Source organism: Cyprinodon variegatus, unplaced genomic scaffold (assembly GCF_000732505.1).
Source record: "Cyprinodon variegatus isolate N-32 unplaced genomic scaffold, C_variegatus-1.0 Scaffold469, whole genome shotgun sequence".
Lineage (NCBI taxonomy): Eukaryota > Metazoa > Chordata > Actinopteri > Cyprinodontiformes > Cyprinodontidae > Cyprinodon > Cyprinodon variegatus.
The window spans coordinates 255,477-269,876 of NW_015150922.1; the positions used below are offsets into that span (position 1 = coordinate 255,477).

The 14,400-nt window shown below is 38.9% G+C and overlaps 1 protein-coding gene across 6 annotated transcripts in view; it reads right to left on the reverse strand.

The window, feature by feature from the left end:
- Window positions 1-4,137: 4,137 nt before the first annotated feature.
- Window positions 4,138-14,400, reverse strand: part of apbb2 (amyloid beta (A4) precursor protein-binding, family B, member 2) — a 69,227-nt gene continuing 58,964 nt past the window's right edge. For 4 of the 6 annotated variants that reach the window (XM_015389673.1, XM_015389671.1, XM_015389669.1 and 1 more), the window contains 6 exons: window positions 13,874-13,988; window positions 12,083-12,170; window positions 9,081-9,164; window positions 8,862-8,977; window positions 8,333-8,512; window positions 4,138-6,326 (listed from right to left, as the gene is read on the reverse strand). In XM_015389673.1, the coding sequence (XP_015245159.1) occupies window positions 6,156-6,326; window positions 8,333-8,512; window positions 8,862-8,977; window positions 9,081-9,164; window positions 12,083-12,170; window positions 13,874-13,988 (754 nt within the window). In that variant the 3' untranslated portion in view covers window positions 4,138-6,155. The remainder of the gene's footprint in view (window positions 6,327-8,332; window positions 8,513-8,861; window positions 8,978-9,080; window positions 9,165-12,082; window positions 12,171-13,873; window positions 13,989-14,400) is intronic. The other 2 variants (XM_015389672.1, XM_015389670.1) reach the window with 1 other exon arrangement.

Sequence of the window (14,400 nt, forward strand, 5' to 3'; positions counted from 1 at the left end):
TTTAATTGCCTTCAGGTTGTGCGACAATAAATAATTAAACCAAATTTAATTAAGATCATCTCTTTGGACATTCTTATTCTTTCTTTGAGGTTGGGTACAACCCAATCATGCAACAGGACACATGCAACTATTTTGACAGTGGGAGGCAGTAGGAGCACCCAGGGAGGACAAACCTGATGCAGAGGAACCCAGACTAGGAGTTGAACCCAACTAAGCAGTTGCTTAGTGCCCTCAGGCAAATGGGCCCCAAGAGGATACTTTTATTTTATTTATTCTCATGTATACATGTATTAGGATTTTTTTATAATACATATTCGATATATTGTTGGTCTTGTAGACATAATTAAATAAGAAGAAACATAATAAGGTCCATTGCATGGGTTTACTTTTTTTAAGTTGAGCTTTTTCATATAGTTACTTACCTGGTTTATAGACTTATTATACAAGTTACGGACTATTTATTAAATTTTAAACAACTTTACCTGGTTTCAGGTAACTTTTCATTCAAGTATGTGCTTAATGTTATTGTTTATTTTACCAAAATATGCTTTTTTGTGCATTCTTATTTTATTTATCTCTGTTATTGTATTAGCTCTTTGTCATTTTTCTTGCACAACAGATAAAATTTGTACATTGTTGTTGCATCTTATTGGGGGAAAAAATGCTATATTACCCTTTAACTATTGATATGTACTAGGTAATTTCATTACTTTTGGCAGCACTAAGTAATATACACTTTCAGGCTTAAATACATGTCGCAGAAATAGAGGGCCCCCAGATTAAATAACGTTTAGGGCCCCATGGACACTTGGGTCAGTCCTGAACCTAGGATACTGTATGGCAATGTTGTTACCTTCACTGTAAATATACTTAGCCAGCATCCCCACTGTGAAACAAGGAGGTATCATACTGTGGGAATGCCTGTCCTTAGCATGTATGGGATATAATTGGAAATGACTAGAAATATACTGGGGGAAGTTATGGGTTTGTTGAAGAATAAAAACGAACTTTAACCTGTTTAACTCTGAAGGGTTTTGCCAGAAAGAATTTTAAGTCAGTTAAAAAAGAGAGAAAGCAGCTGTCAAAATAAGAAACTAGAGAAATGACAGGACTACTTTCTCTCGACTGCAAAGACGTGTCATTCTGCATGCCTCAGACCAGCTGGTAAAAAAGGCCATCTCAGTGCGGGCCAGGACTCACCTTCTGCAATGAAAGGTACAAAAAGAAAGAGTAGTTGCAGCCGTTGCTTCGTCTCCTTGCTCTGATTAACTGAGCGGATCAGAAGATTCATCCTCTCCATGGCACTGAGGTGTTCATCTCCTCTGCCTTACATGCAGTTACACATAAATGCACCTTCATTGTTAATGTGCTTTTATTCACATGCTTTCATATGTGATGCAAATGAACACACCTGCACATAGGAATCTAAGTGTTTATGAAAATGTAAGCCTGATTCTTTTACTTTAAGAATTTTATTTTTCTTTGTGTCTTCTAAGTTATATTGTGGAGGACTGGGTGTCTATTTGAATTATCTGTTTTCTCTGCTACTTCACAGCATAGTAGCTTCATCTGGCCAGGTTATGTTAGGTGGTGGACATGAGCCCAGCTGGAGTTGAGCCGGTTTTTCAGTGCTTGGTCTTGTTTCTGTGATAGGGCTCACCTCTTACTGCAGTGCAAAAACAATCTTGAATTAAGTATAAATTTCTTAAATTACCTGTATTAACCCTTAATTTGATTAGGTAAATAAGATGATTTGCCAATGGAATTAATATTCTTACTCTTACAGTATAAGATAGAGAATATGCACTTGAAATAAGACAATGCAATTATTTTTTCTTATTTTAAATGTAAATTGTCTTCTTCCATTGACAAAGTGTCTCACTTATTTTGTTATAAATACTGAATCAGAGTTCATCGGCTTAACTGTTTCTTCCCTGGACAGAGCCACACAAGGAGCTGGTTTAACATTAGCTTTTCTAACAGAAAGTATTCAAGGATCAGAGCTTCTAAGTTCCTTTTTTTATGTCTGCTTCTATTTCCGTGGTTCAAAGATCAGCGTAAGCAAATGGCCACTCACATTGAATCTGGTTTTGCTGGGGCTTTCTTCCTGTTAAAAGGGAGTTTTTCCTCTCCACTGTTGCATGCTCGCTGTAAGGGATTGCTTAAGAGTCAAGGACAAAACGTAAGGGGATGTCTACTGTCACAATCCAGGAGCAAATCCTCAAAAGTCAGTAACTCAACTAATCAGCTTGGCTAAGAAGAATTGTAAATTTCCTCCTGTTAGGTAAAGTTATATTCAATTCTAATTTAATCATCTAGAAATAAACCCAAATATTTTGAACTTAATTAGGGCTTTGATGAAAAGATCCAACTTTTATTTTCATTTTTTTTTATCTATAACAATGATTCATAAGGGACATAGCTTTTTCTTCTGAGTTAAAATGTCCCTCTATCGACACTGCATAAACGATATAAAAGTTAGTAGAAATTTCTTAAATTAAGTGTATTTACCCTTCATTTGAGTAGGAAAATTCGATGATTTGCCAATGGAATTAGTATTGTTCTGCTCAAATAAAAATAAAATAAGATAATTAGATAGTATGCACTTGTAATAAAACAATACAATAGTTTTTTACTTATTTTAAATGCAAATTGTCTTGTTCCACTGGCAAAATATCTCACTTACCTCCTAAATTCAAGAAGAAATGCGCTTAAGAAAAAAATGACTTATTTTGAATTTTTCCAGTATTATCTTTACATGCAGCTACTGCAATATTCAACTGGGATCTTCTGCCATCGGTGGAAACTGTCAAAGTTTATGAAGAAATGCATTAAATGTGTAGGTAAGATGGAAGCAAACAGACCAGATGGTGTGTTTTATACCATTTATTCTCACAATTGGTTACATTGCTTAAGTGTACAAATCAGTGAGCAGCAAAAGGAAGCTAACACATCCATCTAACGGACTGTGTGTGTCTGTGTGGGTTCAACAGAAAGGCTGCGAGTCCACTCCGGCTCGCCGCTCCCTCCGCTGTGCGACGCTCTGAGCAGCAGTGGACCCTCAGCAGTGAGTGATCACTTTACAGGGTGAAGATATGTTCCTTTATCTGCTTTGTTTCTGCAAACCAGAGCTTTTTGGGATTTTGAGATTCAACCAGGGTCTGAAATAATGACAGCATCGAGACTTTCTCCCCTAGCTAATAAAATCAGTATATATCTTTTATAAAATACAATAAATAAAATAAAAAATAGTTTTGTTCAATACACTCAAGTCTCTCTTTTGACCAGCTGAGGACATGCAACGCTCCTCACAACTTTCCTTTTTCTCCAGATCAAAAGAATGCATAGATAAAATCGCACAGTTAAATTCAGCATGAACTTAAGTGTAAAAATGTCTAATCGCCCGCTCGCTTTCTCATTATTTGCTTTCATATTTTCCTATCTACAACAATTTATATACGTATTTTACACTTTGGCCATTTGGTATGATTCAGAAAAGGCATTTTTCTATAATAACCTGTAAGAAAATAAGAGACATTCAAAAATAAAGACAAAGCTTATAACAACAATAAATGTTACACTGAGTGGATTATCTGTACAAACATGTCTTATTCACACGTCATCATCATTCTGTGAAAAAGGGGGGGAGAGGATTAACTTTCCAATCATTCTCTGATACAAAACAAGGTCCTTGAAGTTACGTGATTTTACTTGCTACATGCTACTGGCAAGAAAAAGATGGCACCGATGCTCATGTCTCCGTTAGCTCACCACATGGAAAACGTTGACTTCTTCCAGCATGTTTTAGTAAGCTGGGTATAGGCCCGCGCGGAAGCAGTGTGTGCTGTTAGCTATTACCTTAAAAAAAAATCTGCATGATAGGCGGATGAAGTGATCAGAGAGGATAGAGAAGAAAAACTACAATACAAAATAAAAACAAGTGTGCTTATAAAAACAAGTAAGCTAAATAAGAGCAAATACAGCAATAGTCTAGTGCACTATTAAGAATTTGACTTGACTATTTTAGTTCAGTTAAGTTTTTTATTTTTTTTTATTCACTCTAATGGCCTTAAAGCCACAAAATGTATAAAATATATATATTTTGTTGTAATTTCAAGACTGTTGTATGAAGCCTTGGACCTCCTGCTTTTATTAACCTCTCCAATAAGGAAAATACATTTTCAAAAAACTTTTAGTTTGTTTACTGAGGGGTCAAACTCTTATGCTGCTGTGTTAAATGTGTAGTAGCGCCATGTTGTTTTCCTATAGCATTAAGTCTGGTAAGAGCAAAACAAGAATTAACCTTGGATAGTAAACAGAACAGTGCAGGAATGAAATACAAGCCATCAGAATGACTAATGCATGATTTATTTAAGCTACTTTAACTGAATTGTATCTGCAAAGTCCTGGACTTCAGGTTTTAGCAGCAGGATTTCTTACTATAGGGGGCGCTGTTTGTCTGACCCCATGGAGAACTCCATGAGCCAGACTGGAAAGCTACAACAGATGTGCTTTGATTAAAAGGAGCAACATTTGGCCGTTTTTAAACAGCTGCGACTCATTAATCCGAGGTATTTTATTTTCCTAGTTTCCAATTACAAATAAATTAAATTATTCAGAGATTCACTGATTAACTGAGCTAAAACATGGAAATCAAGAACAAGACTTTAGAAATAGGCCCAATAATCCTTTCAATATAAATAAAGAACTACATCACATCTAAATGAAAAATACCTCAGGCCTTCAAGGCCATGTGATTTTATTTCTGCAGATTCTCTTTTGCTGATAAAGTATTTCATTGCTCTATATATTTGCAAAGATGTTTGAAAACAGGTAAAGTCAACAGTTTCCTTGGCGATAGACTAAAAGTATTTTAGAACGATCAAGATTAATAACTGATTCTTCTACTGTACATCAGAAGGGTCAGATTTGGGAGAGCACAGAGATAGCAAAGTGGAAAAAACATTTATGCTTTTTTGAAAACAGACCTAAAGCTAGCAAAATAATGGCACTGATGGAAACATTTTTCCTAAACAAAAGCACCCAGGAGATGGATAGCAGCCCGAGAAAGTTGCTCGGTTTGAGTCCCTCCAACCTACAGGTGGGTTTCCTTAAATAGGCGAATCACTTCCTTTCTTAGACATATTTAAACCCAAACAATCATAGAGACAGAAAAACATCCCTAAGGTCTATCAGACTCCCCCCAGCATGCTGATGTCTCCTTGTCTTCAAAGCAGCCAGTCTAGCACTGCTAACCAGAGAGAGAAAACTGTCTGCTGGCCTTCCTTCCCTTTATGGCTATTATCTGTTATTTCTTCAAAGATCACAAATACAATACTAAAAAAAAAAAAACATTAGACGGAAAAGGTAGAGATATGAAGCATGATTCAGGTGACGAGTCACCACTCGTTCCAAGCTCAAATATATCTGCGGCCCTCCGATTTTCCTACTTGTGTCTCTGAAAGCAGCAGCACTTTTTCCACATTGTTTAAAACGGTTCAGATTTAGATAATAATAAAAAAAAAAAACTTCATGCACACTCAGCTGAACAGGCTCCACTGGATTCTCTCTAGTCTATAGCAGCTTTCTTTGTTCATCCAGGAACAAGATGGCTTTATTTTCTCACTCGTTCCCTCTCATTGTTTTGTTCTGACGTTTAGATCTACTAAGGACAACGGGAGGCAGCGTCGGAGAGGGAGAGGAGCTACCGCGGGTTAACAGATGGCGGGGAGATGTGCCCGGTGTGGGGCATCATGCTGACAGGCGTAAACACAGATACACAGAAAAGCGTGGAGAGATGGGCGATTTGGTGAGCGATGAGCTCGGCCGTGGCACACGTGCTGTGCTTAAAGGAGCGCCTCCTGCTTCTCCAGGTTGTTCCCTCTTTTCCTCACGATGGTACTGAGAAAAATGGGAGTTAATCACTTGACTGTCTCAGACGCTCCTGTTTGATCTGGAATCGTAGTTTTGAACGGCTACTAAACTGATCTCTGAAGATTTGATTCCAAACAAACCCATCCACTGGAGATTCCATCAAACCTGTAGCTACTCTACTATGGAGCCTGTGATGGTGGCGAGGCTTTGGAAGCGAAGCGATGAAGTTTCCATGGTGACTAGGAGCTGTGTTAGGGAAAGCCTGTACTGGCTTGCTGCTGTTACTGCGGCAGCTCTGTGACGGGCTTCTTCTGCTTGAGGGTGTCGATGAGCGACAGGACGCCTCGCTTCACGCTGGTCGAGACCCGACGGGACACGGAGTCTCCGGGGGGCGATGAGCCACAGGCCTTCTGGGAGGGCGGCCGGGCCACCAGACATTTCTGATACCGCAGCTGAGAGAAAGGGAGAGAGAGCAGAACATAGAGGCAGAGTGTAAATCACAGAGCTACAGCTGCTGAGTAAACGACAGCAGAGGTATGTAAGTGAAAGACTGATGAGGAGGGAGCTGGACTGGTGCAGGCTGGGATCAATAGTAATGACTAACGGTTCTGGCCACCGTCGATCTGCTTCGGAGAGTGTGTGTTTGTGTCTGTCTGTGTGTGTGGCCATATATCCAAATATCAGATCGGTGATCAATGGCCCGGCCTGCAGTGGACTAATCTCATATGTCAGACAGCAGACGGAGAAGTTAAGTATATACACCACAGACTACAGATGGTGTTTGGTGTGGGAAAGGCTGCAAACGTACGGACAGAATAAAAACACTGAAGGGTTAAGAAAGAGATTAGGCTTCCACTGAAGTATTAAGCTACAATTATAATAAATAAGGATGATAAATTAAATAAAAACTACTGAACATCAGACACAGTGCTTCACTTCTTCAGCATTTTACTGGTAATAGACCAGTGCAGACTAGTACATTATTCGTTGGAGCATATCATCTGAAAATGATGTAGGATATGGCCATCTACCGCTAGGTAATCAGAGAAGCAGGCAAGAGGCTCATGGCAACTCTGAGGTTCACAAAGCCATAGCTTGGGTTGGAAAATTGGATTTGAGGCCTAATAAAATTTAGAAACCCGTCTTTTATGAATAAGTGTGGGAAAAAAAGTAGTTTAAAGAAGGCAAAAGTAGAACCGTTTGGAGCTTTTTACAAGCCAAGGGGGAGACAAAGCTAAAGATGATGCTCTGGTCATCTTGTTTGGGCTTTGTGCAGAAACTCATCCACCACCATTTGGGGAGACATGGTGATGGCAGCATTATGCTGGGGAGTGGTGAAACAGTAAAGGTTATGGGAAGTTAAATATGTTAAATATGAGATGATTTAGAAAGAAAACAGGTTTGAATCTGCAAAATATTCTGGACTGTAGCAGGGGGCCACCTTCCAGAACAACAACCTACAAGGCTTTAATCTACATCATTTTAAATGGCTCAGCCAAAGATACTACTCTGCGCCTACATTTGGGTAGCTGATCACTATAAATATATTCCAAAGACTTGCAGCTGTCACTGCAGTAAAATGTGGCGCTATGGACTCAGGAGAGCCAAAATACAAATAACGCCATTTCAAGATTATAATTACTAATAAAATTTAAAGGCCACTGATTATTTTCCTTATGCTTAACAGATAAGCACTCTATGTTGATCAATCTTAAGAGAAAAACTGTTAACTGATAAAATTGAAATTTGTTTAAAAGGGTCTGAATATTTCTCCACTGTGTGAATAGTTCATTTGAACACACATTCTCAGTGCATTGACAGAAAATCCCAACCTGCGTCTGAAACGCTGAAATATTTAGAGCTAAACCCTAAACTGTCAAAACAAATATCCTAAATGGCTTTCATTCATTTTTAATATGGATCAGTGCCTCCATGGCTTAAACCAGCTGCTACTGGGGAAAAAAGTGAGTTTTAAAAATGAGACATTATCTGCTTTTTTTAATTGCTTAAAGTACCAGAAGTCAGATGTTGGTAGATTTTGCAAGTGCAATTGTATTACAGGTTTACTCGGAAGGATTTTATATTTTTTTGGAATGGAAATGAAAACTGAAATTCAAATTAGATTAACTGCAAAGCCCTAACTGTAATTTAAAACATGTTTCTGCCTTTTTTATTTGTCAAAGGAGCCGAGATAATTTTCTACAGCTGTGGAACTAGGGGAAAAGTAACTCTGGATGATATTATTTATTTAATGCACAACCCGAAATGCTGGTTTCCTCAGTCTAATTAACCCTCTGTGTCAGTATGTCTGTGACTGCTGCAGATCAGACCTGACAGGAGCTTTAGTTATTTATCTCCCCGTCTCCTCTTTGCACATACGGCCTTTGTTTTAAAGGCCTCTTTCTATAACATCATTTATTTTTCATGACCTGAACCTTTTAAAGAGGTTAAGACTCACCATACAAGCTGCCTGCACAGCTTCAGAAACGCTTCCAGCATTGGGCTCACACCAGAAGACATGGCAGTCGAAGCGATGGCTGCCGGCGTCCATGATGAAGGCAAACGTGTGTATGTCACGGCCGACGCCCATGAAAGACAGGAAACGGACGCGGCATTCCACCAGCACTTCCTCTTCATCCTAGTCAGAGATACGGATGTGGGATTAATAAGAGCATTTATCTTCATGTAAAAGTTGATTTGAAATCTGAATAAGACCTGTCAACAACACAACGCTGTTCGTCTTTTTTGCACTAAAATTACGGGAACTGAGACGCTTACAGAAAATAAGTATTTAAGAAACTTATAACGAAAGTCCTTTTATCTGTCTTGAAGTCTGACCAGGAGAGATTAAGGAGCCATCACTCAAATGTCTGACCATTTTAATATTTAAAAATTGTGTTTTGCAACAAGATAAGGACGTAAATATAGTTAATGAGTCTGACGGGGACAAAGAGCGGGATAGGTTAGTCCAGGGGCAGATGTCTAACCTTGTCTTTGCTGATGGTCACAGTGGCATCTGCCACATTAAGGGCCACAGGAGTCCAGTCCTCTCTGTTGGAAGAGCCAATAAGACTGTCGATAGCACTGTTCAGTGTATCCATGCCTGCAAAACAGAATGTTTTTAAACAAGATCACAGCTCAAACATTTTACGGTCATATTTAAAACCATTTGTATTTGCAGCCATGTCTCTGTTTAGTGGACCCACCTATTGGTCTGGCCACAGGCATCATTCCCAGGTAGAGCACCTGAAATTTCTGAACCAGTTCAGTCTTTGGTGTAGGGAACTCTGCCGGGAGAAAGTCATCAGGAAATGAACAACAGCTCAGAGCAACAGAAAATTTTTCACCAAGTAGTCCTTTATATCACATTGTTTTGCACCCCAACAAGGGGAACTAATGCGTGCTTTTCAGTGTAAACAAAAACACAGCAGAAATGCGACTAAATAATGGTACAATTCATAATCATAGTTGCACTGCAGTTTTGTTCTGTTTTATTCTCATCAATCTTTTGTCATTCAAATCCTAGGGATTCATAATTTTAAACCGATTACAAGACAATAAAGTGATCATTCACATTACTCCTGTATCTCAGCTATAGGAGGGATTGCGAAGACCCTCCTATAAAACCCTTTTGATACATTTTATCCCAGCACCCATACAGAAATCATAATTTTTAAGACACAGGGTGCACAATTTCTCCACACATTGTTTTTCTCACAACTCCTAGGGGGTGGAAGGCAAAGTTAAAAATCAAGGAAGAGGCTAATTTTTATTTAGCACAAGCACATGCTAGCAGCAGGCACTATAGAGAACAAATCTCCCGAATTATCACATTTTTACATTTATTTGCTGCATTAAAGCTGTTGAAACAACGAAGAGATGGTGTGCAACTCCTGCAGAGCTGAAATAAAAATCCGTTTCTCAATTTACAAGAACACAACTATGGACTTATGTCCTCGCCAAGTATGTTCTTGAGAAGAACACAGGAAAGTCTGGACTCAGGGAGAACGGGAGCAAGCAGCATAAATATGGGTCAATTGGAACAGAAGCGTACTTGTGATGTCACCACACGCTTGGCCCCTGTTATTAATAGTTTCTAGATAATAATAAATGCTTACTTTTCTCATTTAGTAGGGGAATAATAATGAACAAAGTCAGATAAACACAAATCAAATTAACATTTTGCCAAATGAAACAAAAAAAAAATCACCATTAGAGCCAGCGGTCCTTCTCACACTGCTATGCTGACAGAGGGCCGCTGCAGACGGGCTGCAGTTAGCCCTGGCTGCCGTTACCCTGGGACGTCTGCTGGTTGCTGCGGTCCTCTCAACTTTAGATTTTTTCTTTTTTATTACGCATTAAATCGGTAAATGGGCCATATAGTGACGTATAATGTCACTATATAAAGTATAATATTCTCGCCTCAAATGATCTTAAAACGTACCTTTATTGAACAACAGCAACAGAAAAGGGAACTTTAACTTAATACTCTGAGCTCTGTGAGCGCTCCATTGAAAGGTGCCGCAGTGCATGCTGGGACAGCTGTCAATCTCAAGAACGGACAAGTCTTCTCTGATGCATACTCAGTAAATAGGGAGGGGCGAGAACAACATCCGGGGACTTTGTCAGTTCTCGGTTTGCTGTTCTTGTGAACTGAAACACTACTAGGGCTGCTGTTGATGAGGTTTCACGAGTACATGAGAACGCACAAGTACACATATTAAGAAACGGCTAAAGAGCTGACGAAACCCCACCTTTCAGTAGAAACTTTTATTGCCGTGAGCCAACAAGCTACTTTACGGGTGATATGTAGAGCTCCCCCTACAGGCTTGGTGGAACAGTTCAGTAGATCTCAGTTGCCTATAACCCGGTGCGGCTTTTATATGTACATTTTTACACACATTTGTTTTGTTTTTAACTCGGTAGGTGTGGCTTATAGTGAGAAGATACTTCAAATCTCTTTTTCCCAAAGAGATCAGGCCAGCTCTCCTACATGTCACAGAGTAGGAGCTGATTGATGAATCTTTGTTTTTTCCCCACAATCTATTTTAGATGATCTCCTATTCAATCGTTTCACAGGTTTTCTAAAGGGTTTGGGTCTACACACTGAAATGCCCATGGAAGACAGATGATTTAGTGTCTGGTTAATCTTTTTCTACATTAACTAGAGTTTGATCTAAAATCTCCACTAATGATGTTCTCCAAAAGTTTCCCAGGACCTCAGAAACAAGGGTTCACAGATCCTCCACTGTTATCTTCCCAATTTATAGAGCAGGCCTAGTTATCATGCATACTTGGTAAAAAGGACACTGCAGCTCTCCAACTATAATAAAATAGTCAAATAAAGAATACTTTAACCAAAAAGAAATGAAATCCTAGAATATTGGATCAACATAAAATGTGTTGTGGGAAAAGGACTGTTTTAGGTACAAGTACTTTGGAAACTTTCATAAAACAATCAATTATTCCTTAACATTGAAGTTTGTCTGTTAAGGAAATAAAATAAAAGATTAGACTTTTCAGATTTTTTCAGATTAAGATTACACAACTAAATAAGCGATTAACTATTTTGAAGCTCTTTACATTATTATTTTTTTCAATCAGGGTTTTGTCACAGAGAGAGATGAAGTGACATGAAGGCGTCCCCATCTTCATCTCTTGGAAATGTAACAGTAAAAAGCGAGGAGGACAGAACGCTGAGGCATCATACGATTGCATTTCTTTATCTGTATCTATTATGCCACTTCAATGTACTTCTTCTCTTCTTTTTTCTTTCCTATCACTTTCTTTTTCTGTACACAACTCGTGCAGCCTTACCACGCATTTCTCATTTGCTGGATCCTAACCTCCTTATATCTGCAAACCGACAAGTGTTTATGTGATAGGTTCTCATTGTTTAAAGTTTTGTGAGCATAGCAACAGGATGTGAGCAAGGAAAGAAGCTACAGGATGCGCTCACAGACATAAATGTGTTTACTTAGTAATACATCAGTTGATTTTAACGCCTCCTACATGACTTCTACTTCAAACTGCCCTCATACTCCTGGTAATTCTTGGCAATATTCACACTAAAACATCCTGCTGTTAGAGATGGTGACTCTGCAGGCATGCTGGCCCAAAGGTGACAACTTTTACTATTTTATGTCTGTTGTAGTATTTATTGTCTCCTGGGTCCCACAGAGTGGATGAATATATGGATGAAGCGCACCTTGTAAAGGGAGATCCAACCCCGCCTGCATCCTTTCATGGAGTGAACCCCCTGCCAGGGCTTTGGCATTCTTTCTCTCCGTCATTATCTAGAGAAAAGAATGGATTTTTTACACCACGGCAGAAAGAAACTGGGCATAACAAGAAGATGCATTTATAATATGTGTGAAAGTGGATGAGAGAAGCAGCTGGAGGGAGATGAAACAAATCAAACCAAAGAGCTCTAGACCAGCTTTACAGCCGAACCTGGCGTCCGGCCATGCACGAAAACAATCACAAAAACAAACAGGTCCCACCTTAAAACTACAAAGATAACAGAGTTCCTTCAACACTTTGAAGAAGGAAACAACAGCACCATAAAACTCACACAGATCTGTGGTCTTTAATCAGTTTATCAGATCAAAAAAGCCGCTTATCCGTTTTCTGTTTACTTCTTCTTCCAGTCTGATTTAAAAAGACCCAAACCTTACAAAATATGAACTTTAACTGTTACACACACAAAGTTTAACAACATTCCATTCTTTGACATGATTCAGGCTTATCCACAATACGTGCTGCCATTTTTAAGGGCTGATATTTCAGGCTGATATTGCTTGCTCTTTCTCAATTTACTTGATAGATGTGATGAAAGTATACCAAATGTGACAAAGTTTTCAATTTAAACTGAAAGAAAAAGCTATTAACAAATCCAAATAGCGCTTGTCAGGCAAGCGGGTCAGGAAATGACCGCTTAATGCATTAATTAATCGGCAAACACACATACATATCGGCAAATACTAATACAAGAAAAATATCGACCAAAAATATCAACAGCTCATATATTGTTCTGTCTTTGGGGTTGAATAAGCTTTTGTACCGGTTCTGGTGAGTTTGTTTATGTAAGTATCTGAAAAGTTTTCAAGCAAAGCATTTCTGAGGTCATACATTGTTACTGGACAAGAAAGGCTGCCTCTCAGTATCTGCTGTGGTTCAACCTAAGGGTGTTGGGTTAAGGTAAGGACTCTATGCAAAGTTCAAGTTCATCCTGGGCCAGATTTATTTAACCACGTCTTTATGGACCTTGCCTTGTTAACTGGTGCCCTGACCATTTCTCTACTGGTCTAGAAAGCATCATTTTACATTCCAGTTTGTGATTAAAGCCTTAAGTTGTGTGGATCAACTACTGAAACTTATTCAATTAAGCTTACAGTATTTAGCATTGTTTAGCTACTTTGAACGTCACTTTAAGTTTTGTGGTCTGAATCTAACAAGTCTACAGACGGTTGGTAGCCTCTGCTCATTGTGCAGCTTAGTATCTTTCCTCAATCAGGGTGTTTTTTTTCCTGTTTGCTTCCACACTGGTATGTCACCACCACTTTGAAATTACAATTCATAGAGAGGAAATCTGACAACAGCATTTGTTGCAATGCTGGCAGCCTATCATAGTTACCATGAGCCAGAACAACCTGTGCCTTGGTACTGGAATTTATCCCCCAAGGCAAATAAACAGGCCTAATATGACCCCATTAGAAACAGTCTCTACAGTGAACTGAAGTCAGGGGCCAGTTAAGAGTCCACATAGAAAATTTAAAATTATAAAGACCTTCATTTTAAAGACTGAATCAAAGGTTTACTGGGACAAAGAAAAACATGTATTAGTGCCATATCCATAGCAGGAACAGTGAAAATAAAGTGAAATTGAGTATCAGGAGCGTTAAAGGTAGCATGCATAAGGTGTTTGGCAACAGGGAGCGAATTGTTCATGGATTTGGCTTTGATTGTGCAGCCAGTTGTTCTGGCTAGAACAACTCACCCTGGAGCAGATCTCATGCAGGCTTGTGGCGATGGCTTTGGCCGGCGTGTCACAGCGGAACACATGACATTTCAGGATCCTGGTGTTTTTGTCCCGTGCCACATATGCAAAGTCCCTAAAAAAAAAAAGAAAAAAAGCCATAAGAACTATAAGTCAGGGTTAAAAAGCAACATGTCTAGGGCACAGATGAGGAATGAAGGGATGTTTATAGAGGTTATAAATGCCATACATTCACACCCATACAAGTTGATCGATCACCACAGATCAATAAAGCAGTGGGATGCAAGAAAGAGCTAAATACAGAGGGAGCAGGTAAAAGACTTTCTGAGATCAGTGGAGTGGAAAACAATTCAACTCTGCTGAACAGAGAAGATTAAGAGTGTATACAAGAAGAAAAGGTACTAACGCCTTATAGGAGTACTCATACAGCCTTTAACAAACATTTATGTATATCACGAAGAGTAAGATAGTAGTGCATACTGCTAGTGTAATGGAAGGAGATGGATACATTCTTTTTTTTTTTTATA